The following is a 24,224-nucleotide window of genomic DNA, read 5'->3' on the forward strand; positions in this document are numbered from 1 at the left end:
CCTTGACGAATATGTATTCAAAATGCTTATTTTTCACTTTTTTGTCTGTAAAAGTGCATGTACGTGTGAGTGAGAAGACTATTAACCATTTGGCCATTTTTACTCCTTATCAAAGATTTTTTTTTTTTACGTAAGTGCTTTCTGACTTGGATAAAAGACACTGAAGTAATATCAGCATGATTTAAAACGATACTGCAACCTAAATGTCTTTCCTAAAGTGTTCCCAGTGCATTTAAATTTCCCTTTATGAGAATTTAAATTGTTAACAAACTCTGAAATTTATTATCTGCTATGCCTGCACAAACATTAGTGCTCCAGGCAGAAAAGCASTTGGACTGAGTCTGACAAGGTTCACGTTTCAGAGTTGAAAAGATGACTGTATTAGGGAAAGCACTATACCCCTGTGATCCAGCTGAGGAAATCCAGCTTGATACAAATGTCTAGAAAGGCTAGTTCTGGCAAAGATTTGGGCTTTAGCCAAGAGCACAAGAACAGTTATGAGTCACATGCAGCACACTTGAACAAATATGGCATGGTATCTTCTGTGAAAACCAACACTTGTCACAGGAAGATTAATAGCTTATTTAACCATTGCATTCACAGTCATGCACAGGACGAGGCTAACATGGGTATAAATATTTGCTTCTTGCTGTACATTTGCATTTCTTAAAGAAATTAATGTTTTCTTTCAACAAAAAATTGCTTTCAATTAATAGCACAAGCAGTTCTGTATCCTACGTTGACATAAATTTTTTAAATAAAGTTTTGATCATACCAGATTGGACTTCATGAGTCAGCATTATTTTCCATACTTTTTTTTTTAACTTCACTGAACATGTTTTCCTCTACTATTCTTGGGAAGCGATTTTTTGTTTTTTCATTTGTGAAACAAGCTTAGTTACTGCATCTACCTAAACCATCTTTTCAGCAARTCGAGAAAAYAATTTYAGGAATMCAGTTTCTTTTAGTCCTACAGAATTTGTRTAAATCYCAGATTAGAGAAACATCACTTACCATCATTKATACAGTTACAAAATGCACACTGGTACCTCCTCCCACCTTCAATGAACTGCATGAAGGGACACATGTAGGCTTTGCAGCGGTTGCACCGGATGGGCCCAGTCTCCCCATGGTTTACAAGATAAAGAGGTGCCTGTAGAGGAAAAGGTACAGAATGAGCAATGTAAACATGAAAGCATTAATTCAGATTTGACTCTTGTTAAAGATCACCTGATTAAGAGATCATTTATTGTTCAGCATTCACACAACAATTATTGAGTCCCAGAGATCCCTCGGGGAGAGGAGGAGCTAAATTTACAAGTTTGCAGGCTGTATTCTGATGTTTATCAGAAAAAGAATAAGGATTCAGACCAAAAACCTACAAAGTTTTGAAAGCACTGGAAGTTTAGGGCTCCAGGCTGATTTTCTCCAGCCTGGGTAATTTTTACAGTTCACTAAGAGAAACCTGCTGGAGTCAGGTCTTTTGCCTTCTCTGTCAGCCAGAGCTTTTCCTGAAGAAATCTACTGCTGCTCATCTATCAGAAAAGGGTATTTGCTGAGAAACCCTCTAATATTTTGTCCTAAATGCTGCCCCCACATGCTGCCTTGTTACATGATACACTACAGATAAATGATGTCAGGGTCACCAGCTAGAGGGGGAGATTTAGGAGAAATACTAATATTTATTGAAGGAAAGTACATCCAGCAAACAAGCACAGTACCTCAAGCACTTGTCAGTTTAATTACACTGACCACGCTTGCTTGCAGCCCCTGCCAAAAGACAYAGCTAAGGGAAGACATTTTCCAGACGCCTCTTTCCATAAAAATTGCAGCAATTGAAAGATTCCTGTGATTATTCTTAATRTTAGAAAAGTCATACTTGAAACCAGTACAGAAATGGAAGTTTGCTCAATTATTTGTGAAACATTATTTTAATTTTTTTTTTCACTCCTTCATCCCCAGCTAAAAATCTCAAAAGGTATGAGTAAGAAAGGTCCAGAGTTTGGACACAGCAGATCCCACAAGAAGAAAAATGCTGACAATGCCTTTCAATGCCAGCACATCACACAAGCACTTTTTTATTTTTTTATTATTATTCTGACTCTTTTTAAGGAATGGGTGTATTTCATCGGTTATACACTTGGTCTTTTACTGGTGCGTAAGGATGCATTTTGCCAAGGATTTTACATACAAGTATGTTTTGMCTATTTGGGTTTTAACTGCTCCTTCCTGAAATATTCTTTTACTTCGTGTTCTTTGCTCCATGCAAATTGAGTTTAACCCAAATTAACCAATAATGCCAGCTGGCAAATASCAGGGTCATTTTTCAGACATGAAAGCCTTGGCTATGAAACTTGCTCATCAGCCACAATGGCTTAATAAGGTTTCAGAGTTCTGGATTTTGTTCATTACTTGGCAATTTTGTGATTATCATCCTGCAGTATTAGTTTAATGAGACCTGGATCTGGTTTGCAGTTAATGTTATTATAATATCTGACCTGATAGGGAAAAAACCCAACACTAAACCAACTCCTGATGGTTAATACACATTGATGCATTTTTACATATTGATTCAGTAACTTTAAACCTTGGTTTGATACATTTAATGATATCCAAGAAAAGCTACTCCCAAAACATCCACATTTTGATGTATCAAAATTAAGACTTTTACATAAAAGGCATAAACAAGAACAATAAMAAAATAAAAGCCATGAAGTTCAGAGCCCAAGCATCTACATTGTTTCATATATGTAACAAATGACCTTCTTGAAGACAAAAAAATTAAGAGGAAAAAACAATAAACCAAGAAATAAACCAAGCAAAAATGTATGTGATAGAATTAAGAGGTTTGTCTAAAAAAAATCTTTTTAAAAGCCCTATTTGTCTCCTTACAGAAATATTAATTGCAATTTTTTGAAAAGAAATGGAATTTACATTTTTATGTTTTCTTTAAATATTTTAAAACATTACATTAACAATGAACATATTTAATGAAAAAGCTATCTATATGATAATTTCAGAATAAGAATTCAGACCAAAAGCCTCAAGACCAACATAGTTGTGAAAGAAATTTTATCTCCAAAAAGCTGCAATCTTACAGAGGCATTGCAGTGTACAACCTGACACCCCATCACCCCATCAAGAGAAAGGAATTTCTAYTTCAGTGTGCAAACTGCTACTGCATTACTAAACACCCAAGTAATTTCTGGCAGGGTAAAATAACTTCCAAAAAAAAATTTCAGGGGCAGTGTACAAAGGTAAGTAATACTGCACATGCATTAAAAGGTATAGAGTTCTGAGTTTAAATTAAGGATACACAAAAGCAAAACAGTTAAAAAAAAAGATGTGGTACTGAATGGGAAAGTCTTGTTTGCTGTGCTCCACTCTCTGTAGATGTCACTGTACACCAGAAGATAAGCAGAGAGCTCTTTTTACATTCCCATYGAAATCAGTGGCAAACTCTCATAAGAGCAGGGGAATGAGACAAAATTAAAAACCTTTTTATTTTTTTAATTTTGGGGGGTTTAGTTTTGTTTAAGTAAATGCAATACTCCTGCTTCTTTTGCCTTTCCACCTGCAAAGCATCAGCATTTTCTTTCTCTCCTCTCTGAGAAAGAATCAGTTGTGTTGCGAGGCGTAACATTGTAAATTTAGGTTAAAGCAAAGAAAGATTGGGCATGAGATGGAAAATGCTGCAAAAGTCCTCCACAAACTTTATCTGCTCTGGTATTTTGAGGCCCCACTCAAGTGCAAGCCCTGAAAACCATCTGATAAACCATAACTTAACCCCAAACACAGCTGCAATAAGAGGAGTTTCACTTTGGAAATATTTCAGCAAGACCATCTCACAGGAGTCAGAAAAATATCACAAAGCAACAGACAGACACTGGTGGCACAGCTCCAAGATAAAACACATCCACAAAAATTTCCAAAGGGACTGTAACCTGCACTTTAAAGACTGAGAAAGCTGAATTGGTATTGCTTGCTATAAAAATGAAGTCCTGACACGCTCCTGAGGGTGATGCCTGCAAACTATCACCATATTCWCATTGCAGGATCTGGACTACAGCTGCAAATTGTAAGTGTGGGAGTAAGGATTGTGCTAAAGTTCCAGATCCTCATGGCACATCTCTGGAAGAGCATTGTAAAGAGAAAAATCCCAAGTGAGAGATCCTCTGGAGAACGAGAGAGGCATAAACAGATCCTGATGAAAATGAGCCATTTGTCCGAGAACAAAATAAACACATCAGTGTCTATGACACCCTTACAGTGTGAGCAGTGCTTCTAGGGTTATTATTATTTAGTCAATAAAATATTGCTATGAGAATTGCAAGATATGCTATACAACATAACTTTCTAATGAAAAAAAGGAGAAGGCTGTTGGCCAAGTGTGGCACCATTGCCCCAAGAAAATGTTGTCTTTAATTAGTACCATAAAAAGATGACAAAAAGCTCCTCTGGATAATCAAAGAGAATTCTGAAATATAACACTGATGTTTTTGGAAAAAAACTAGGTCATGAACCAAAGTGTCTCTGTTTCCCAGCACCGTTGAAGGGGTTTGTTGTCTTTTATTCCATCATCATAGATTGCTTTTGAGAAAGATTAACCAGTCTACAAATAATCCCTCGATTTTGAGTTGCTTTACTGATTCACATTAAAATGTCAAGAAAACATTTCCCTTGTGATGTTCCCACTGTCTTTTATCAGAAGCTTTCCCTCTGAAGGCAGGAGTTATTTTGCCTATTCTTGGTTTTCAGATGTTGAACATGATCAGCCTCCTCAGCTGRTGACTCAGGCCAATTTGGACTATCTGCTCTGCAAGGTTCACAACAGGTTCAAGTATTTTCCGTAATACGCTCCTTTTCCATCGATTCCTTGTTTGCCTGAAAGGCTGCAGCAAGGATAAAGCATCAGCCATGTGATGCAGGGTCTCCTGGCTCTATCCTGGCTTTTACAAACCAAGTAAAAATGCCAAAAGCATGTTCAAACCTCCTTGCTCAAGGCCCCTCCAGGTCCAGGCTGCACATCCCCCCACACTGCAAAACACACCATGGCATGGTAGCTGAATTTCAGGTGGACACTGCATGTGGGATATGATCCAGTGTGTAGGAAAACAAACAAAAAAACAGTTACCAGTTTCTGTGTATCGTACCTCAGCCTATCCCTGAAATCCTTACTCAGCATACCCTATTCAAGAGTAATATTACAATTAACTGAATATAGATGGCAGCGTGCAGTGTAAATACAAACTATGCTCTATTCAGCATGAGAAAGAGGATTTTTAGGATGGGGGAAAATAGATGTAATAATGTTAAAATGTTGATGTAGAGAAATACTAGAATTAGTTAGCTTACTTCTTTAGAACTCTATCATACAGGTGACAGAAAAGTGGGGAAAAAAGGAAAGAAATTCACTATCCATGCTTGAGAGAGGCACYCCAAGTTCTGCTGGTCATGATCCCAGGATGGGAGTCCCAAGCGTTAACAGGGCAGTGCTCTGCAGCACCTCTCAGCTTTGCAGTGCTGACTGTTCTTTGGATGCAGGGACATTCTGTATCTCAAGGGMAGGGCAGCAGCCAGGATTAACTGATGATAGAAGCAGGAGCGTGAAATTGGCTAAGCAAGAAACGGTGCTGCAGGACACACTGTGACAATGTTAGCACTTGAAACTAATCTGATCTCAACCAGACCTGCCTCAGCCCAGCGTACCCTCAACCCAGCGTGAGTGGAGCTGCTGCAGAGGCACAAACACAAGGGAAGAACGAGGGCCRGACAAAACTCCCCTAGGACAGCRCTGTTGTTGCTGTTAGCACCCCTGRGGGTGATAAGCACCTGTTAAATCACAAACCAGGACTGAGGTTCCTGCCTGTACTAATCCACAGCTCCATTTCCCACCTTATCAGAATCACAGGTGGTCCAGCACCGCAGTGCTTGTCTGAGATTYTTAGGCAGGATTGTTACACTAGCCGTAAAACCATTGAAAAATAAAGCTGGCAAGTTTTTAAAAGTGCTCTACAGAAATGGTAAGTAGTAATTACAAGGGATTATCTTTATTGGTCGCAAGATTTTCACATTAAAATCAGAAGTTTGATTTTCTACAATGTGATCTCTGTCTGGCTTGTTTTACAAAACCAAATAGAACTCTTAAAGACACCTTATCCAGGCATCATTTCAGGTGGGTTTTTTTTTGCAAATCACTGCAGAAGAGTTCTAGAGGATCTACAACGTCAGAGTGAATTTGGGCCCTTAACACTGATTTCTGGACAGGCCCAGTCTCTTACTGTATAGTGCTTTATGGTCTGATCAAGGTAAGTTTACCCTCTCACAATTTTTTTAAGATTGCCAAGTAAATGACAAACCTACCACCACAGTTTAAAACACAGGCACAGCCTGTAACATACAAAGATAATGGGTTAGTTGGCACATCAATTCTGTTTTAAAAAATCCAAGACCATTGAATGAAAACGAAGCTGTGACCATTTCTATATCCTTAGGACAGGCAATAAAGCAACACTCCAAACTGTTCTCATGGAACATGCAGCTCTAGGTTYAGAGAACAACTGTTTCAGTTTCTACATGAATCTAAGTGTGGTACTGTGATTTCTGAAGCACCATTCTCATAGATGAAATTCTGTATCAGAACGTGATCAGTGTTATTCACGTCTTCATAGCAAGAACAAAAACAAAACCCCACTTTGGATTTCAGATCCATTTTGGCCTGCCGGGCTATTAGCAATTTTAAGGACCAATTGGATGTTGGGATTTTTGCTCTTTTTATACACACACCCACACACATACACACATATAAAGGTGGACAGACAGATGTCTGTACATATACATAATATATCTTATCAGCATAAGAGAGAAGAACAATTGGTGATCTAAGATCATGCATGAAAATCTAATGAGTGGAAGGCTTCCTTCCTTCTCAAAACCAGCATTGCTTCTCTTTTGTAAGAAGGCATTACTGTGACTTTTTAAACTGACAGTCATGTTTGCATTCCTGAGACCTTTCACAACAGTAACTGTCTTCTTCCTATTTCTGCACAGCCAAATATATTAAAGAAAGAAACTTTAGATAAAAAGCATAAAAATGTTTACGAGTGTTTTAATAGGAGATGGATAAAATAGTTCTGTTTATCTGCAGGCTTGTCTGGACAATATTAATTAGTAAACATATCTCTAAGACTAATTAATTTATTTCCACTGAAATCAGAAAGAACTGGACATACTTAAAATGTCATGCTGCATTCCCAAGCCAASTAGAGCTAGCCAATTGCCATGGGAGAACTTAGAAAATACAAGGAGAATTTTTGCTATGTGAACAAAAAGCAGCACTGAACAACTTCACTTCTGTAGCAAGGAGAMCTGGGATGAGCTTAATGCCCTTTATAAAAGTCAAGTCCTTTCTAGGACAGTAGTTTTGAAGGTCAATAGTGAAATCAACAGTTACTTCACAAACAGCACAGCAGGTCAGAATGCTCCCACTCCAAGTCCCTCTCTCACGAATATTTTTGCTACTAGGATAGCTGGGATGCTTGAAGCAGACTCCAGAACCTTCAAACATTAATGATATTTGTATGTGACTTGCAACCACCCTGCTCTCTTTTATTAGCACTGACCTATGGCYGAGTGTCACAGCTGTGTGGAACTGAGTTATGGAAGTGTGCTGCTTTGGGCTGGGGTAGTTAGTTTTCCTCACAGTGGCTGGAATGGGGCTGTGTTCTGGATTTGTGCTGAGCTCAGGGATGAGAACACAGAGATGTTTCTTTTCTTGCAGAGCAGGGCTCACACAGAACCAAGGCCTTTCCCTCTTTCTGCACTGCCATGCTGTGAAGAGCCTGCGGGTGCAAGGGCGGCTGGGAGGGGACACAAGCAGGAGAGCTGGCCCCAAGTGACCAAGGAGATACTCCAGATGTATGGCATCCCAGTCAATATATCCAATGGGGGAACAAGGAGAAAGCAGGACATTTGGAATGACGGTGTTTTTCCCAAGTCACTGTCACTGTGATGGGGCCCTGCACTCCCAGGGATGGCTGGACACCTCCCTGCCCATAGGAAGCAGCAAATTAATTCCTTGTTTTGCTTTGCTGGCATGCATGGCTTTTGCTTTCCCTATTAACCTGTCCTTGTCCCAAGGAATGAGTTTTCCAGCTTTCACCCTTCCCATTCTCTCCGTAACCCCACTGGATCCTCACCCTCCTGGCAGAGCAGTGGACTGGCTGGGGTTACACCATTGATGAGGAAAGCAATCCTGTGAAGGGCACAGACCTGCTCTATTGATCCTCACTCTAGGGCTGAGGAGGTAATTTTACCTCCACTTAGCAAGCACACAACCTTCATGTAATGACACACTGGGCATGGTGGCATCCAAAATACAACACTGCAGAGATATGCATGGGTAACTAAAATATGCATCAACCGCAAATACAAGGAAAAACTCCAGTTTAAAAAGCAAAATACAAACATGTCCTCCAGAACTTACTCAATACCATGACACAATAGCGTGTTTTGACTTCCTAAAGTTTCCAAGGAATAGATCAATAGCCCAAGTGATTTTTGGCTTGAGTGTCACTTTTGTTGGCAAAACAAATTATCAGGATTGTTGGCCAACCAATTAAATGGATATAACTGTTAGYTTTTATTTCCCTTCTATATGTACTGTTGCTTAGTCAGATTTTTCTTCAGCCAATACAATTCTGAAAGACAGTGACAGATTCCAACTTACCAGAAAATGGATTACAACATCCTTATAAAGGCTTTTTCTCAGTCTAAATTTCAAATTTGTATAAAATTAGTCAGGAACTCTGATTACAATGTGAGTAAGTTTCATATAAATGTCACATTTTCAAGTTACTGTCCTCATCTATAAGAAAATGACATCCTTACCATAACAACAATGCTACAGGAACCAACATAGCACGTCAGTATTTTAAAGGGTACATTTTAGAACTATTTTTCAATGTACGTTAAAACCAAAAAGACAGAAGAAAGTAAATCAGAAAATTTGCTTCAATTAGGAGAAGCTGTGCTGCAAAAGCCATTGCTATTCCTGTGTCTGAATGCTCATTCTCCTTAAGAGTGTAGTTACAGGCTAACAAAAAACCTTCTCCTTGCTGAAGAAGTCTTGGGAAGCAATCCAATTCCAAACGATTTACTGCCAAATGCAGACTAGCACAGGGCATACTCCGTAAAGAAAGCCTCATCTAATAGGAGATTTATGCACCTCTAAATTAGGCATTGTGAAGCTAAGCTTACARGCACAGACCTCCAGAGTGGTATAAMACTTGCTGGGTGAGGCACCTGGAAATGCTTGAGAGTTCTGGGATCTCCACACCAGGTCTAGCAGAATCTGGTACCTCAGAGGAGCTTAACAAACCCCTCAGACATTAATGTGTAACTAGTTAGTTGAAGAAATTAAAATAAAATAGCACTGACAGARCAACAAAGATTGTCCTGCTCCAAGCAGACTCAGAGCAATGAGCCCAAAGTCTCAGTTCTCTCCCAAATGAGAGCACCAACAAGGATGCTTTAGAAATTGTTTTATTCTAATACCCGGAAAATGTGTGTTTAGCATGGAACACAGCAACATGTATTAAGGTACATCACATATGCAGGTCTTCTACTCTCACCATACTTTAGAACACACAATAACCCAAAGACATGAACAAAATCATTCTCTGCTGGATCTTGGACAATCCAGAGACCAGAAATCATAATCAATTGATACAGACAGCACAACAGAGGTGTCACCAGTACTACTTTATATTATTATCTCACTAGTAGTATGGACAATTTTACTGTCTAACCATGCTCTTGTGGAGGGATGTCATGACAGAGATTTCTACTGACTGCTGTCAAGCCAGCCACCATGCAGATAAGCATGACCWATCTGATAGAATATAATCCTTTTGMAGGAAAAATGTTTCAAAGGAATCCCTCATTAAAAGCTCTTAAATTAGCCAAGCTCTCATGCTATATGGAGCAACAGCTTCCTGTGAATAAGTAACCAAATAAAAGACAGAAATCAAAGGGTAAAACTCAAATGACAGCTTTTTACAGGGGACAGATGATATCAAAAAGCACCTCAAGGATCTGTTCTTCAGAGCCAGCTTATTAACACATTCCTAAGACAAAGGAGCCCTCATCAAGTTGATCAGTTGGAATAATTTCATCTTGCAGACTAAGCATTCCTCAACTTCTCAAAGCAAAGTTCTGCACAAACATATAACTACTAATAAATGTATCTTTATCCAAACAGGTGCTTCACACTAAACCTCCAGCTGGCTTCCCCTTCTCACTAGCTACAGAATAGGGACAGCAGAACCTGAGTCACACAGTGTCCAAAGCAGATTGGAGGAGCATGAGGACTTCCCTAAAACAAAAACCCCACTGGTAACATTGGATCACATTATGAGTTATCCATTTCACTCACTTTTAACTGCTGCCAGCCTTACAACTCCACCTAGGAAACCATACTATTATCCATGCAAAAATCATGGCTTTCCAARCAGCAGCACTGGGCCTCATCAAAGTTCACTATTCTGAAAAGGTAAAAGGGCTTTTAGTTCATGAACACCAGCATTTCTGAGAAGTAATTGCATTCTCTTAATGGTTCATTAACTGAGGAGAAAATGGAAGTGAACTATTAGATTCCCACCAATAAATATTTCTAAAAAACCAATAAATTCAAATAAATTGGAAAGCGCATGGCAGAGAACAATGACACAAAACTACTAAGAAGCAAAGAAGGCAGCAATTTAGATATTTAAATATTTTAAAGCTAGAGATAATTATTTTGAATTGTTTATATTGGATTTTACAACAGCAAATACTCTTTTAACTAACTTTTGATAGCAAGTAGTATTAATGCTAAATCAAGATCACATGGTTTACTCAGGCTTTGGAAACATTCATCCATCTCCAAAACAAATTCATGTAGGGCTTGGTCTAGAATGATAAYTGTGAGAGCTAGTTTATTTTTATAGACTGTTGCTAAAGCACTGGTTGACTAAAAATAAGTTCTGTCAAACAATGATATTGTATTCTCAATCTACAACAAACAAATACTTTTCATAGATCATCCAAATCAGGGGAGTGAAAATGAACTGTTATTTCTGAGAAATAATAAATAAGGACTTGGTAAAGATAAGATTGTGAAATTTCTAGTGCTTTTAAGACACTGGCAGAGAAGGGAAGACATGAACATTTTAATAGCCTTTGTTTCCAATGATAAATAGTGCACATGCAATGTCCATTAGTTTAGAATTTTCTATACTGGCTGCAGGTTTTTTTGTAGCAAACTCTGAGAGACTGTGTGCCCTCCAGGGATTTTCCCCCTCTAATGTTCAGCCTGAGGGATTTTCTGAACAAATCCCTTTCACTTGCTTTGCCCTTCTGAAGCTCAGTGCCTGCATCCCAAGTGCTGCTAACTCACCTGGGATATCAAACACAACCCTACAATCATCTCTACTGAGTGGTCCCCACTTATGTCTTAAATCCACTCTCATGTAATTTAACATTTCCAAAGTAAAGCCTCATCTGTGACCTTTTCCTCAACATGACCAGTTACTGTCTGCATTTTAATTATGGCTTCTCTACAATGTTTTCATTGTGCACCTTTACCAGGTTATGTTTTTCTTTCTCAGTGYAGTGGCTAACCCTGTTTTTTAGGGGGTTCACTTGAAACACACCTACACTTTTTCATAAGCAAGCATGAGATCTTTTCAGTTACTAACCTTATTTACCAACATTATGAGTTTACTTTCTGTTCTTATTTTCTCCTACAGAGATAATTCGTATCCTATTCTTTACTGAAAATGGAGATAACTCGTGTACACCTGTTCAAAGCAGGTCCTTGTTCAAGTCTGTGTATTATAACAATTCACTCTGCATGCTAATATTGCCACCTAATTTTTGGAGACAGGACACCAGTCCCTGAGTGTAGACATTCCACTTGGCCAAAAAGAACCCCCAGTGACTAATGAACTTGTATCTACCTTTCAGACTTTCTGAAATCCCCAATTACTTYTTCCCCTTTGGAAAACTTTCCAACTCTAAGTGTGTTTCTGAGAAAACTACCATCAAGCCACTGCCTCTAAACCTTTTAGTTGAAAGCTCCCAGGATCTTTTATGCCCATCTCCCTGTGTTCTGAGTTAAAGGAAGCAAATCTCCAGAACTCAAATTCCAGATGACTACTGTTTCCATGAATGCATTTGACAGTTTATCTTCTAAAAAAAATCCATTTACAAGTCATCCACTCAAAGGGTGACTGAGTTCAATTAAGAAACAGAGTAAGGTCTGTACAATTGGGCTCTCCCTTTCATGCACACACCTAATTCTGTCATTGCCTTAGCTATTTCTCCTTTTTTTAACAAAATTTTTGCTGCAGTTGTTATGRACAAGATACTGTTTATCAAGAAATAAAGAAATTAGACAGCTATTCACTTTATAAGCGAATAGCATGTGATGAGCATCACCTGTAGAGGCTGTTAAAAGRTACTATCTCTAAAATAGGGTGGACATTCTGAAACAAAGAACTTTCTGTGCCTTTCAGTCACCAGTTTCAGGCAGAACACACCATACTAGGAAGTTCAGAAACACAAATAAGCCCCTGAATGTATTTTACCTTTATAAAAAGCCCAGTTCTTTCAAATTAAGTGGCTTTTCAAAATTAAGGCAGTTATAAATCCCATATGGACGRCTATTTTTATTAGAAGATCTTAAGAGAAAGATCTCATTTTGGCAGCAGCAGTAAAGACAAAGGGCACAGGCAAACCTTGGAAAAACTGCCTCAGCTAAGACTGCCCAGCTCTTCCTACTCTATCTCCTTAAGTTCTTACACCAAGCTATAATTGTTCTGACTAAAATTTTCCATGCTGGGCTTTTGCCAATTTTGAGAGACATTTTTCAGGCTCCTCCAAAAGAGAGGCTAAGGAAAAACACACTGCTCTTTATGGATTAATGAGCCCCAYTGACCTTTCCAACAGCTTGAGAGCACTGACACTTCAGAACGGGTGGGTCACCGAGCACATCTTTTTGCCAGCCCCAGGAAAACCCCCCTGAACTTGGCCAAGCACAAATGTTTGGACAYACTGCAAATTTATGTATGCAGAAGAGATTTAGATTTTAGCAACTCATTGATCACCCTGTCCAAACACAATGCAGGAGACAAGGAAGCCATGTGTGGGAGATGTAAAGGACTAGAGGCAGACTTTGAGTGAAAGATGCACAAATGAAGAGCCAACACAAAAGTGGAGTTYCTAAGTGCCACCTGGGCACAGAAACTGGGATCAAGGGTGGTAAAGAGCAAAGGTTGGCTGATAAAGTGAAGGGGTGGAGAAGCAACAGCAGGAGTTTCATCTAGGAGAAAATGAAGGGCGGGGGAGGGGGCAAAGAGCCAAGTGTGCACATTTTCCTCAAGGACTGGAATGAAACCAAAAGTTGCTGTCTAGCAGACAAATGGTGAGACTTTGTATCTGCAGAGCCATCAGGAATACATCCTATTTCCCTGTGGATCATAGAGAAGATAACTACATTCTACCCTGCTAAAATAATACTCTCAATTCCAGCTGCAGAGGTCTGCTGGATTGGAAGCTATCCATCCTGATAAAGAGCAACATCTGCTTTTTTCCAACATAAATTAAAAAAAAAAGAAAACCTAAGAATTTACAAGCAATAAAACAAAGTTAAAGAAAAATCAGCATGCAAAACCAAGCACTGAATGTCTTAGCAATTTTAATTAGGCTCTGCTGTGCAGGCAGTTTATGAGGAGTTTTTGAAGACACAATCACATACTACAACTTTGATGAAATCCCTGCTTTTTTCCCCATGACACAGCACTCTGAGAGTAAACCAGCGCAGGACACGAAAAGGAAACGCATTGTGCAAACCCTGCAAAATTTAGAAGCTGAAGAATTTAGAAGAAACGGAGGACACAGCAGATGAAGACCAAGAATGACAATCCCACAGATGATGTAGCTAAATTCTGCACTTGAAGAATTAGTTTATCCCTGCCACTTTTATTTAGGATAAAATCCTCGGGGAGYGCCAAAAGACCTGGGAAATTGTCTTAAGACCAGAGAATACTGCAGAAATAATCTGCAGAACAACTAAGCATATGTCTTGAATAGGAAGGGTAATTAGAGATGGTTATGTGAGAAATGGTTAGTGCCTTCAAATGTGTGCTAAAAACAGTTGGTTACATTTGTCTTCTTTCTAAGACTCAGCTCATCCCAGCAGAAAACACAATTACTTTCTGGGTTTGTTGTGAAATTAAATTGTTTGGTAAAGAGCTCAATGGAAAAATGTCTTTGCTCAAATCTAACTCTCCACATCTTAAAATTAACTTGAYAGCAGTTTGTGGTCTTCCTCTTTTAATATCTTTGCCTAAAACTATGGAGTTCCAACACAGCAAGCAACTGACAAAGCTGGCATAAACTAGAGGCAGTTGGGGCAACACCAGGAATTCAGTGGTTCAGAGAATCATCAGAGAATCATACTTCTGTACCTTTTCCAAATGAAAATTTGTATCCTTTGAAGTTACACCATGACCCAAGTGTGCCTGAGTCTTTTGCCACCTCTTTAGATAAAACACCCTCCTGCACAACCCAGTCCTAGAAGAACAAGTCTGCAATATTGAGGAGACAAAAGCCCAGAGGGCTGGTACTCAGTACAAGCCTTACCTCGTTTGGTGGAACAGCAGCAAAGGGCTGGATGACAGCTGCCAGGGGGATGCGGGCCTGTTTGGCCATGTCTGAAGTCACTGGGAAGCAATAGGTTGTACAGCGGATGTAGCGAGGGCTGGCGTGGCCTGGAAAATCCAAGAGAGCAGAATGAAAGGCTGGGAAGAGGAACCTGCTCACCCCTAACACAGAGCAGAAAAATCAGAACAACATCAAGCAACAAGTGCATGTGCCACATTAAATACACACTCGCTTTTCCTCCCATGCAGACATCTGCCCATCACCCCTCCCTCTAGTTAAATCTTGCTTTGCTGAGTGTAAAGCAGAGATTTAAACGTATCAAGAATAACCCCACAATTATTTGCAACAAGAAATCTCTATAGAAATTACTTTGAAACGTATCTAAGATCTTATAAGAAAATATGGATGATATCCCAGTGGACATGCCAACACTGTACATAAAGGAGAGAGGCAGATACCTGCTGTTAAGACTGCTCTAATGAGCTACCTCTGATTCAGGAAACACAGTGTCTGTCTTAACATCACCATGCTCAACTATATTGCAAAATACAGGGTGTAAAGTCACCACACCATTCCAGGAGCACACTTAGCTCACATCACTCAACAAAAAACTGTTGTGTGCTGCAGACAAGAGCTCTGAAAGGTGTTCAGGAATCAGCTTCCTGAAGTTTCCTTTTTAACCAACAAGCTGTAGCTCTGCTCAGYTTCTCGGAAGGAATTTCTTGGATCATCAGAATGGCATTATCCCATTCTCAAATAATGCCAAAAAATCTTGTCGTGTTTGTACATTTTATAGTTTATCTAAGCACTGATAAATTACTGCCGGGCAAAAGAGCACCATCAGTTTAACCTGTATTAAAATATTGAGCCTGCTGTCAAGAGCAGCATGTGGAAGATTGTACTTCCAGGCTCCAAGCAGAAGCAGAGGCAGATAAATTTTTCCTTTGGCCAGTGTACATCAACTGGACAGCTTGCATGCCACCCCTATCAGYTGAATAGAAATTGGTATCTAAAAGATAACATGCTGGTCTAGTTTTACTGCTACTTCTAGTGTCTATCTTTTAAATTTTCAGAATAACCCAAAAAGGATTTTCAACTTGAAATGTAACACCTCCAAAAATCTTCAGTTAAAAAGGAAAGTTATGTCAACTATTCATATCCTTTTAAAGGCCAGGTAGGGTGAGGACMTGTTAAGCCAAGGTGTAAGAATTCATCTCCCACTTCCCTCCTCCCTCCTTTTTTTCTCTTTACAGGAAGTTTCTAATTTCATGTCCAATTTAGAGCAAGTACCATCATTGCAGATGAGAAATTTGAAAATTTAGTCTTTGGTTTTTTAAATTATATTTGGTTTCCCCTACAAAGACTCCCAAAGCAGTTACAAGCACAGTTACCTTGGTCCTGGATCACACAGTTGGTGGTGACAAGAGGAGGAACTTGTCCTCTCGTGTTTGTGGCATAGACCTGCCCTCCCCTGGCAGCCTTATCATTTTCAATGACTTGAATCTGATGAGTAAGAAGCAAGAACAATATGAGGAGGATAAGCCATGCATTCAGCTACATTCATGAACAGGCTACGATCTGCACTAAAGAAGACTCTGTTTGAAGCCTGGTTTACAACAATTTACAGTATAATGTCATGAAACGTTCATGGCTTTACACCCCAAATTCCTTTCCCATGCGTCCTCCCTGTTACTTCTGCATGGTCCCACATTCAAGATTAAGTCTGACACTTTTCAGGATACAACCAAAATTATTTAAAGCTGCATTTTTTGCTCTGTAGCAGAAACTGAATCACTGAGATGAACCTCAGCAACCTGATTCAGACCACAGCCAAACAGCTGCGGGAGCTAAGAGGAATGAGAGAGGGAATTTCTGCAACTGGCTTTGCCACTGCTGCTAGTACCTCATGGAATTGTATCTTTACACTGCACATGAACTTCTAATAATAGCTAGGGAACTTCAGAAGCTTTTGTTGGAAAGCAAACAGAGAAGAAAAGCTAAATTAGTTGCATAGAGTCTACTGATCAATGTCCAAGAGGTATTTCCTGGAACACACTGGAAGTAGTTTGGGGCCTGTAGCTTTTTTCTTCATCAATAAAGTTTTTTATACTGCAATTTAAATACACAAGACTTTCCTCAAAGAGCTTGTTAGATCTTTTGCTTGATTACTTTTCCCTGCCTCCTTGGCTTGTACACTTGAGCTAACTCTTGCATCAGAAAGAAAAAGGTTTTGCTCTAAAAAGGTCCACTGGCTGAAGAAAGCAAACCACTTTGAGACAYAGCTCTGCAGAGGATCAATGTACCACGGTGTTCTGCAGCTAACTGACCTAAATATATCATTGTTCTTGGAAATAATTGTTGACAAAGTCCAGATGCGAGTTTTCATAGATGTTGTCGGGGTACATRTCAACCTCTAACATATGTAAGAGAAATATAAATCAACAATGGCTACAGATWAGAAGTAAATTTATCTGGCAAAACTACTGTATTTATATAATGTAAATGTAACAACAGAAATACACATGGTCATACTTATTCCTCATTCTGAATTAGCTTTTTGCCCTTTACAGACGTTGACCCAGATCGTGTTTCTTTTAAACATGTCATTGTGATCCTCTCTGTGCTGCTAAAACAAACCTTTCAACCTATTTTAACATGGCTGTTGTAGTCAAGGCTGTTTATGTTACGTGCAGAATTGAAACAAGACATCAGCCCATGTTTTCATGTCAGACCTCCTTCTCCCCCTGCCCCTTTCTTTTGAAATTAAACAAGATAATTTTATCCCTCTAATGTAAAAAGYATCACACTGAAACACTAGGAATGACTGACTTAAGGGCATTTGTTATTTATACAGACACTGGATTCAGGGGTTTTTCTACACAATGGTTTTCAGTTAAAAACTGCCTTTAACAAAGACAGTTGCAGTTGTTACATTAACCCCCAAGGGATTATCAGCAAGGGTTTTTCCCAAGTTCTGGGGGTTTTACATCAAAGCCATAACTGGATAAAGCAAATCTTTACTAGAAGGACAAAAAAATATCCCAATTTAAGGAAGCAAGACCGTTTCATACTACAGCATGAGACTTTGGCAAAAATGTTTTTCCTGTACAGCAAACCTGCCTCAGCAAGAAGCAGAACATTCCTTCACCCAGACTAGCCCACTGTGTGGTGGTGAATATATTTTTTTTAAATAGAAAGTTCTAGGTTGAAGCTGCAGGACACAGGCTGCTTCAAGAATCCTGACTCTCTGSGGACYTTTYAACCTGTCCAGAAGATTGCCACAAYCACTCTTAAGTRTGGGCACCAGAACATTYCCTGAATGAGTTTGGCACATTATTGCTTTTTATTTCCCTCAGCYGTTTCCAGGAAGTAAGTTAAATGTTGTCTGCASCAGCTAATTCTTCGCACAACAATTAGACTATCTAAGAAAGATGGATGCAACCATAACCTTGTTTTCTCTAGCACCATTCTAAGAAGAGACACTGTCAAACCACTGCACGTTCAACAGCTGAGCCTCTCCAGCCTGCACGAAGCTTAAGCACCAGGTATATTCCAAGCCACTGAAATCTTTACAAGGCTGCAGCAATTGGAAGGATGGCTCAGGCAAATAACTCTCGTTTCCCTGGAAACCCTTGAAAAAGGCGAAGTGGCTTCCAAGCATGTAACTTCTCAGCATTTCTAGGACTGCAATTCTAGAGCTCATGCACCTGTATTCTGTACAAATCCTACTTCAGCCATCTCTTACTAAGTTTAAGCCTTCAAACTTTTCAGAGTGAAAAGGAAAGGTGCTAAGCTGCAGTGAGCAAGTAATTCTTCAATATTGCTCACTGTCCCATTAGGAATCCTGTGGAGAATTCCTRGYAAAGTATTTCCTATGAAGTATTTGGGACAAGTATGTTCCATGTTAAATGAAGTTATAAAGTGCCTTCAGGACTCAAAATGATTTTATGTACTAATTCATCCAAAGCAGACAGCACAGAGTATSAATTAGAAACTGCAAGAACTAGAACATGTGTTGAGAACCAAGCCATGTCAGTGCAATTGCATGTTATGAAAAGCCTCACCAGCTAAAATGAACCCAATGTTAGCATTGCTGTTCCTTTATCTCAAACACAGCAAAGGTTGCTTTTATAAAAAATTAGTGTCATGCTACTTACTGGGCTTGGAATAGAATCAGGATCAAGCTTCTTCTGCGGTGGGCCTGCCAGCTGTGCAGGACCACCAGGAAAAGCACCAGGATAGGACAGCTGAGATGCTGCCATCTGAGGACCATAGTTTGCTGCAGAGTTACAAATAACAATTCATTTAAGGYATTTAAGTTCCATTATCAACTTTTAACATCAACTTCTGCCATGCAATGAATTTTTACACAACTAAGTGCAACTTCTCCTTTCCCTCTGTTCTCAGCAACTAAAAGAAATGGTTWCTTTAGCTCAGTTTGGCTTTAGTTTGTGTTTTCAAAAAGTAAGAACAACACCAGATGTGACAACTTTGGCTCCAAAGTTTTCAGGTTTATGTCAAATAGGATGGTTAGAAGAGATTACCACAGCTACTCATGCCAGGCCATTACCTTAGTAAGAATCTCTTGCTTAACATCAGCCAATGCAAAGTGATGTCATTAGCTGTTTTTTTTGTGTGTAGTTAAATTCATAATTGCTATAGCAAAGCATTTTTGAAAGCTGCTTATGACAGTGCTACAAGACAAAAAGCAGCCTATATCTTTACAGAGTGCAATAAAAACTCCTTCCTATAGTGTGCTGTGCCTTCACCAATTACTAACCACATAATTCTGTTTCTGATCCCAGTTACTGTCCTTTTTCTTGTTACAGTCTCAACGGAGTGSCACACTTGTGAGCAAAAGCAGAGCCTGTCTCAAGTGTGCTGACTGACAATATAAGTCTTTCCCTTCTACAGAAAGGGAATTCAGATTTCATTTYTCCCAGTCAGCTGAACATTCAGCCATGAATAGACACAGTTCCACCAGTGAGTGTCAATGCAGGCTTTGCTTACAATGACATAACAAACATCCTTCCCTACCTTGCTGAGGATGATATCCCGGCCCTGGAGGCTGTCCTGGAAGCTGCTGCAAGTTAGGATTTGGAGGGACAGGTCCAGGGACTCCACCCTGCCTGGCCATAGGAGGCAATGCTGGCTGAGCACAAAGGCCATTAACACTATTTGCTGGCGGAGGAGGAAGCTGTGGTGTAGGTGGCAAACCCATTTGCTGCTGGGTTGGTGGTGGTGGCAGCCGTGGGCCCTGGAAAGACGCTGGGTGCCCAGGAGACACGCAAGAGCTYGGAGCAGTGCCAGGACCTGAGTAAGAAACTGTGTCAGATGAGTGAGAAATGGTAACCAAACAACTCTGTGCTGAAGGTGCTCCAGTTTTGCTCTGTACATTTCTATAAAATACAGACAATATTGTGTCCCATACTGACAGCATCGCATTATGGGGACTCCACAGTCTGCTCATATTACAAATCTGACCATCTGACCTCACTCTTAAGTCTAAGATGATTAATTAATTTTATTTCTTTGGACCTATTTCCAATAAAACCCTGCAGCTGGGGTAGATGGGGAAAGAGAAGAGCCAGAGTTTCACAGTTCTTGACCAGAATATACATAGATCACTCTGCTTTCAAAATACTACTTCATTTCAGAATGTGAAACAACAATCTTTTTGCTCAGTAATTAATTTCTCTTATGTGGCATGTTGTTTTTGTTAGTCTGCTATTTCTATTTCACCATTACAGGTTTGATGGAAAATGAACCCACTTGATGCTAAAAGATGAAACATGTGGGAATTATTTTTTACACACTAGCAAGGAATTGTTTGTTGTTTATAAGATCCAGATTCCAATTAGAATTCAGAGGATCCTGGARGCAGAGTTTTTTAAGACTTACAATCTGTAAGTCTTGGGAAATGATGGGATACCTGAATTTTATGGAAGGCTTGTCAAACATCAATTCAGAATTAACTCAATAATAGTGATTTGAGGAATAGGATGAGATAAAAAACTTCAAAGAACTTAAGCCARTGATAGTGGTCAAATGTCCTACTTTCTGTTTATACAGAAGTTCAGTAAGTTTCTAATTATCATTGTTAATGCTTTAACTGAGAAAAAGTCAGTCAGATAAACCCAATTACCATAGCTATTTATCTGCATGCTGTTGAGCTGGTCAGCAAGTTGTGCTGGAGATGAAGCAGATGCAGTGTTTGGGAAGGCTGCTTGTGACTGAGGACTGTAGGGAGGATAGGAAGCTCCTGTGTTATTTGGAGGTGGAGGGCTTTGAAACCTAAAGGGAAAAATTAGAGCAGTTATCCAAAAAAATTAGATCAACCAATCATAATTCTAGAAGATCTCCTAACTCCTCAAGGGTGGTCCTGAAACAACTGGTTGGGACAAAACCTGAGGAGAGTTTGCTCACATTTTACTCAAAAWGTGTACACTTGTATTAAAATATATGAAGCACTCGAAGGACAGAGACTGCAAACTTTGTTAATAAAAACAAGCTGTCCATTTTCGTTTGCACACTTGTTAGATATGAAGCAGAGTATGTATGCCATGGCAAAGTGAGAGCAGTAGCAACTATAAACCTGAAGATTAAGAACCACAAGCTTCTGAAATTATCACAGCACTCCATCCCCTTTCCAAGCTTATAAAGGAAGATTCCCTACCAGGGATGGGTGAAGARGATTAGGAGAAAAATCTGTGAAGAGAAGAAAAGGAAATGAGAAGCTGTTGAGGAATTCTCTGTAGTAGAGGAAAAAAGATGATGTGGGTAGGAAAACCTTCACGATTATCAGATACCAGATCAGATTATCAGAGAACATGAATGCAAGAAAAATAACTAAAGAAAAGAAAGCAGTAACACACATGTGGCTTACAAAGGCATTATCTACCAGACTATTTCATTCTGGTAGAATAAGATCTCAGGCTATGTCCCAGARACAATCAACACAGATTTTCCTCTGACCCCTTGTAAAACTGAGGAGGGGCCCAGCTATTTCAAGGGAAGGAGAATTCATTGTACTTTGAATTTTTCATCTGGAAATTTCCTGGCCTAGAATAGCAGCTCTGAGCAATAATGGGAAAAAAACAAGACTAGATGAAGAGCAAGAGATGTGCACTTGTCAGGGCAACGACAAGAAGCCAAAGAATCAGTATTTTGCTGGGTCATGTCAACCTGACTATGTTCACCTTGTTTTTTCATCCTTCAGGACAATCATCACTTCTCCCTATGTTTGAGTACATCATCTTGAACAACTGATCACCATTATTTTTGGGTCCTCCCAGGGATCACAAAAAGGCTTCCYTATTTTGATGTGTAATAAAACATACACAGGCCTTTATCTGAACACAACTGTACAACAACTAAAAAGCACAAAAGCAAATTAAGACTTCTGACAGCTACAAGAAGAATCTTTTTCAACAGTGTCATGTTCACTAAAACTGAAATAGCTATGGGTACACAAATTAATTTTGCCGCTTCTGGGAGATGTGCAAAATAATTAATATTCGACAGAATTAAGTAAGAGCTGCATATTGACCTATTTTACCTAAAACACAAGTACTGTGTAACAAAGCTTGGCTATCCTCCCATGCAACCTTTTTTCAAAGATTTCTTTTTACAGCTTTCACCTGTCCCTGTTTTTTCCCCTTCCCATTCCTGTCTSCTTCACAGAGACACAGCAGAAGTCAAACAGCTTAGATGTCAGGTATTAATCCTTTCCAGTCACCTGTGAGGCTGCTGTCCTGGTGTACTGGACCCATTTTGGAAACCGGTCTGGCTGAATTGCTGTGCACCAGGTGGTGGAGGCCCAACAGGAGGTGGAGATCCAAAAGGCACAGTWGATTTTGACACACCTGCAAAAGATCAAGCACTTTTAAGTAAAACCCTGTAAGAAAGAACAAGATGGGCAAGAAATACAGGTGCACACCTSTGCTCCAGGGTGAAGAATAACGGTTTTGGGTCACCCTGCTTAAGTAGAGGGGTTGGACCAGAGATCCCTTCCAATCTCAGTGATTCTGTTAGAATCAGTTATAAAAGCAGCTATGAAAAACTATCACGTAGTAAAAAGGAAACAAATAGCAATTGATAACTTAACAGCAAAGAAACCAAGAGGGACAATAAGAAAGAAGCAATGAACAGACACTGCAACTGATGGTAGGAACTGACAGTGGTAATTCCCYATCACTCAATTATATTTTGAGGTAGAAACAAGAGATCCTTTTGATTTCAGAGATCAAGGTAAGAATGAAAGCCTGAAGCAACTTTTAAAAACAAAAGGAGCTTCCCTGTGTAGAACCTGCTTTCCTGTGCTGAAAATGGTTCTTAATTCAGAYCCAGTACAATGACTGTGAAAAAGCCGTAATTTATGTAAACAGCAGGGATGAATGAACRGCCTTTCAAACTGTATTTCTTGAATTATTTTCCCTTTAAATGACTCTAACATAAAAAATTATTTGGTATGAAAACAACTCTTTTCCCCAAGTGTTCTAATAAGCCAATTACCAGAATTTCTATCAGAATTTTGACTATATTCAGCACTCGATTGAAGTAACACAATTCCTGCTGTCTTTAATAAGACACTTTAGAGAAACTGGGTAAAACATTTTTTCTGGTTCCTGTTGCAGTATCAGTGCAAAATTTACAGAAGTTAGAAAAAGAGATGCAAACCGCCATCAGAGAAAAGCAGACTCTGAAAACAATTTTTTAGCCAAAATAATACCTGGCTGAGGTGCCGAGTATGAAGAATTAGGGTCCCCATAATGTCCATAATGAATTGAAGAATTAGGTGGTCCAAAACCTCCTATTCCTGGCTGGGATTGGGAATATGGAGGAGTTGCAACATAACCTTGTTGACTCATGATGCCAATTTTCTCATTGCAAGCACTGCGTCCTCTCCAGGAATCTGCAAAAGGGAAAATGACACCTGCTACTATTCATCACTCTCTGTGCATTTCAAAAGGCTGTGAACTGTATTCCCCAAAAGAAGATAAAAACACATTTGAAGGCAAAAAAAATGACCTGACATCAAGGACAAGGGAGAGTTGAGGCAGTATGACCTCAACAGCACTGTATGTTGCTCTTTCTGTTATCAGGCATCTTTTCCCTAAGCTTTCACATCTTGATCCCATTGTTGTTAAAGAAAATGAAACAAGCAAAACCCAGAATCCCATAAAAAGCAATTCAGAAAGAGTTTTCTAATGACAGCATTTACAAGATACGTAAATACCTTCTTGTAGTAATATTTTGTTAAACACGATACAGCAACATTCTAGAAAACTTTCAGGAAAAAGTGTCTTGATAACTGCCATCATTTTTACAAGCAGAAGATCTGGAGAATTCGGCATTGCTAAACCATATGACTCTATTTCACAAGATCAGTTTTCAGACATGGTGCCCTTACCACCAAGAGATCTGAAAAGTCATTAAAGTTTGGTACAGTCTGCAGCCTTGATAACTAGTTTTCTCTTTTCCATGTGAGAATTCCTATTTTAATATCATACTAAATT

The 24,224-nt window shown here is 39.3% G+C and overlaps 1 protein-coding gene across 4 annotated transcripts in view; it reads right to left on the reverse strand.

The window, feature by feature from the left end:
- SEC24D (SEC24 homolog D, COPII coat complex component) overlaps nt 1–24,224 on the reverse strand; it is a 44,186-nt gene that overhangs the window by 15,836 nt on the left and 4,126 nt on the right. For 3 of the 4 annotated variants that reach the window (XM_057383595.1, XM_057383594.1, XM_057383597.1), the window contains exons 2-9: nt 23,438–23,620; nt 22,445–22,571; nt 20,852–21,000; nt 19,744–20,031; nt 18,864–18,985; nt 16,098–16,209; nt 14,686–14,813; nt 1,015–1,153 (exon numbers count right to left, since the gene is read on the reverse strand). In XM_057383595.1, the coding sequence (XP_057239578.1) occupies nt 1,015–1,153; nt 14,686–14,813; nt 16,098–16,209; nt 18,864–18,985; nt 19,744–20,031; nt 20,852–21,000; nt 22,445–22,571; nt 23,438–23,620 (1,248 nt within the window). The remainder of the gene's footprint in view (nt 1–1,014; nt 1,154–14,685; nt 14,814–16,097; nt 16,210–18,863; nt 18,986–19,743; nt 20,032–20,851; nt 21,001–22,444; nt 22,572–23,437; nt 23,621–24,224) is intronic. The other variant, XM_057383596.1, reaches the window with a different exon arrangement.

Source organism: Malurus melanocephalus, unplaced genomic scaffold, assembly GCF_030028575.1.
Source record: "Malurus melanocephalus ecotype Western Australia unplaced genomic scaffold, MMel_1.1 scaffold_643, whole genome shotgun sequence".
In the NCBI taxonomy this organism is placed as follows: domain Eukaryota; kingdom Metazoa; phylum Chordata; class Aves; order Passeriformes; family Maluridae; genus Malurus; species Malurus melanocephalus.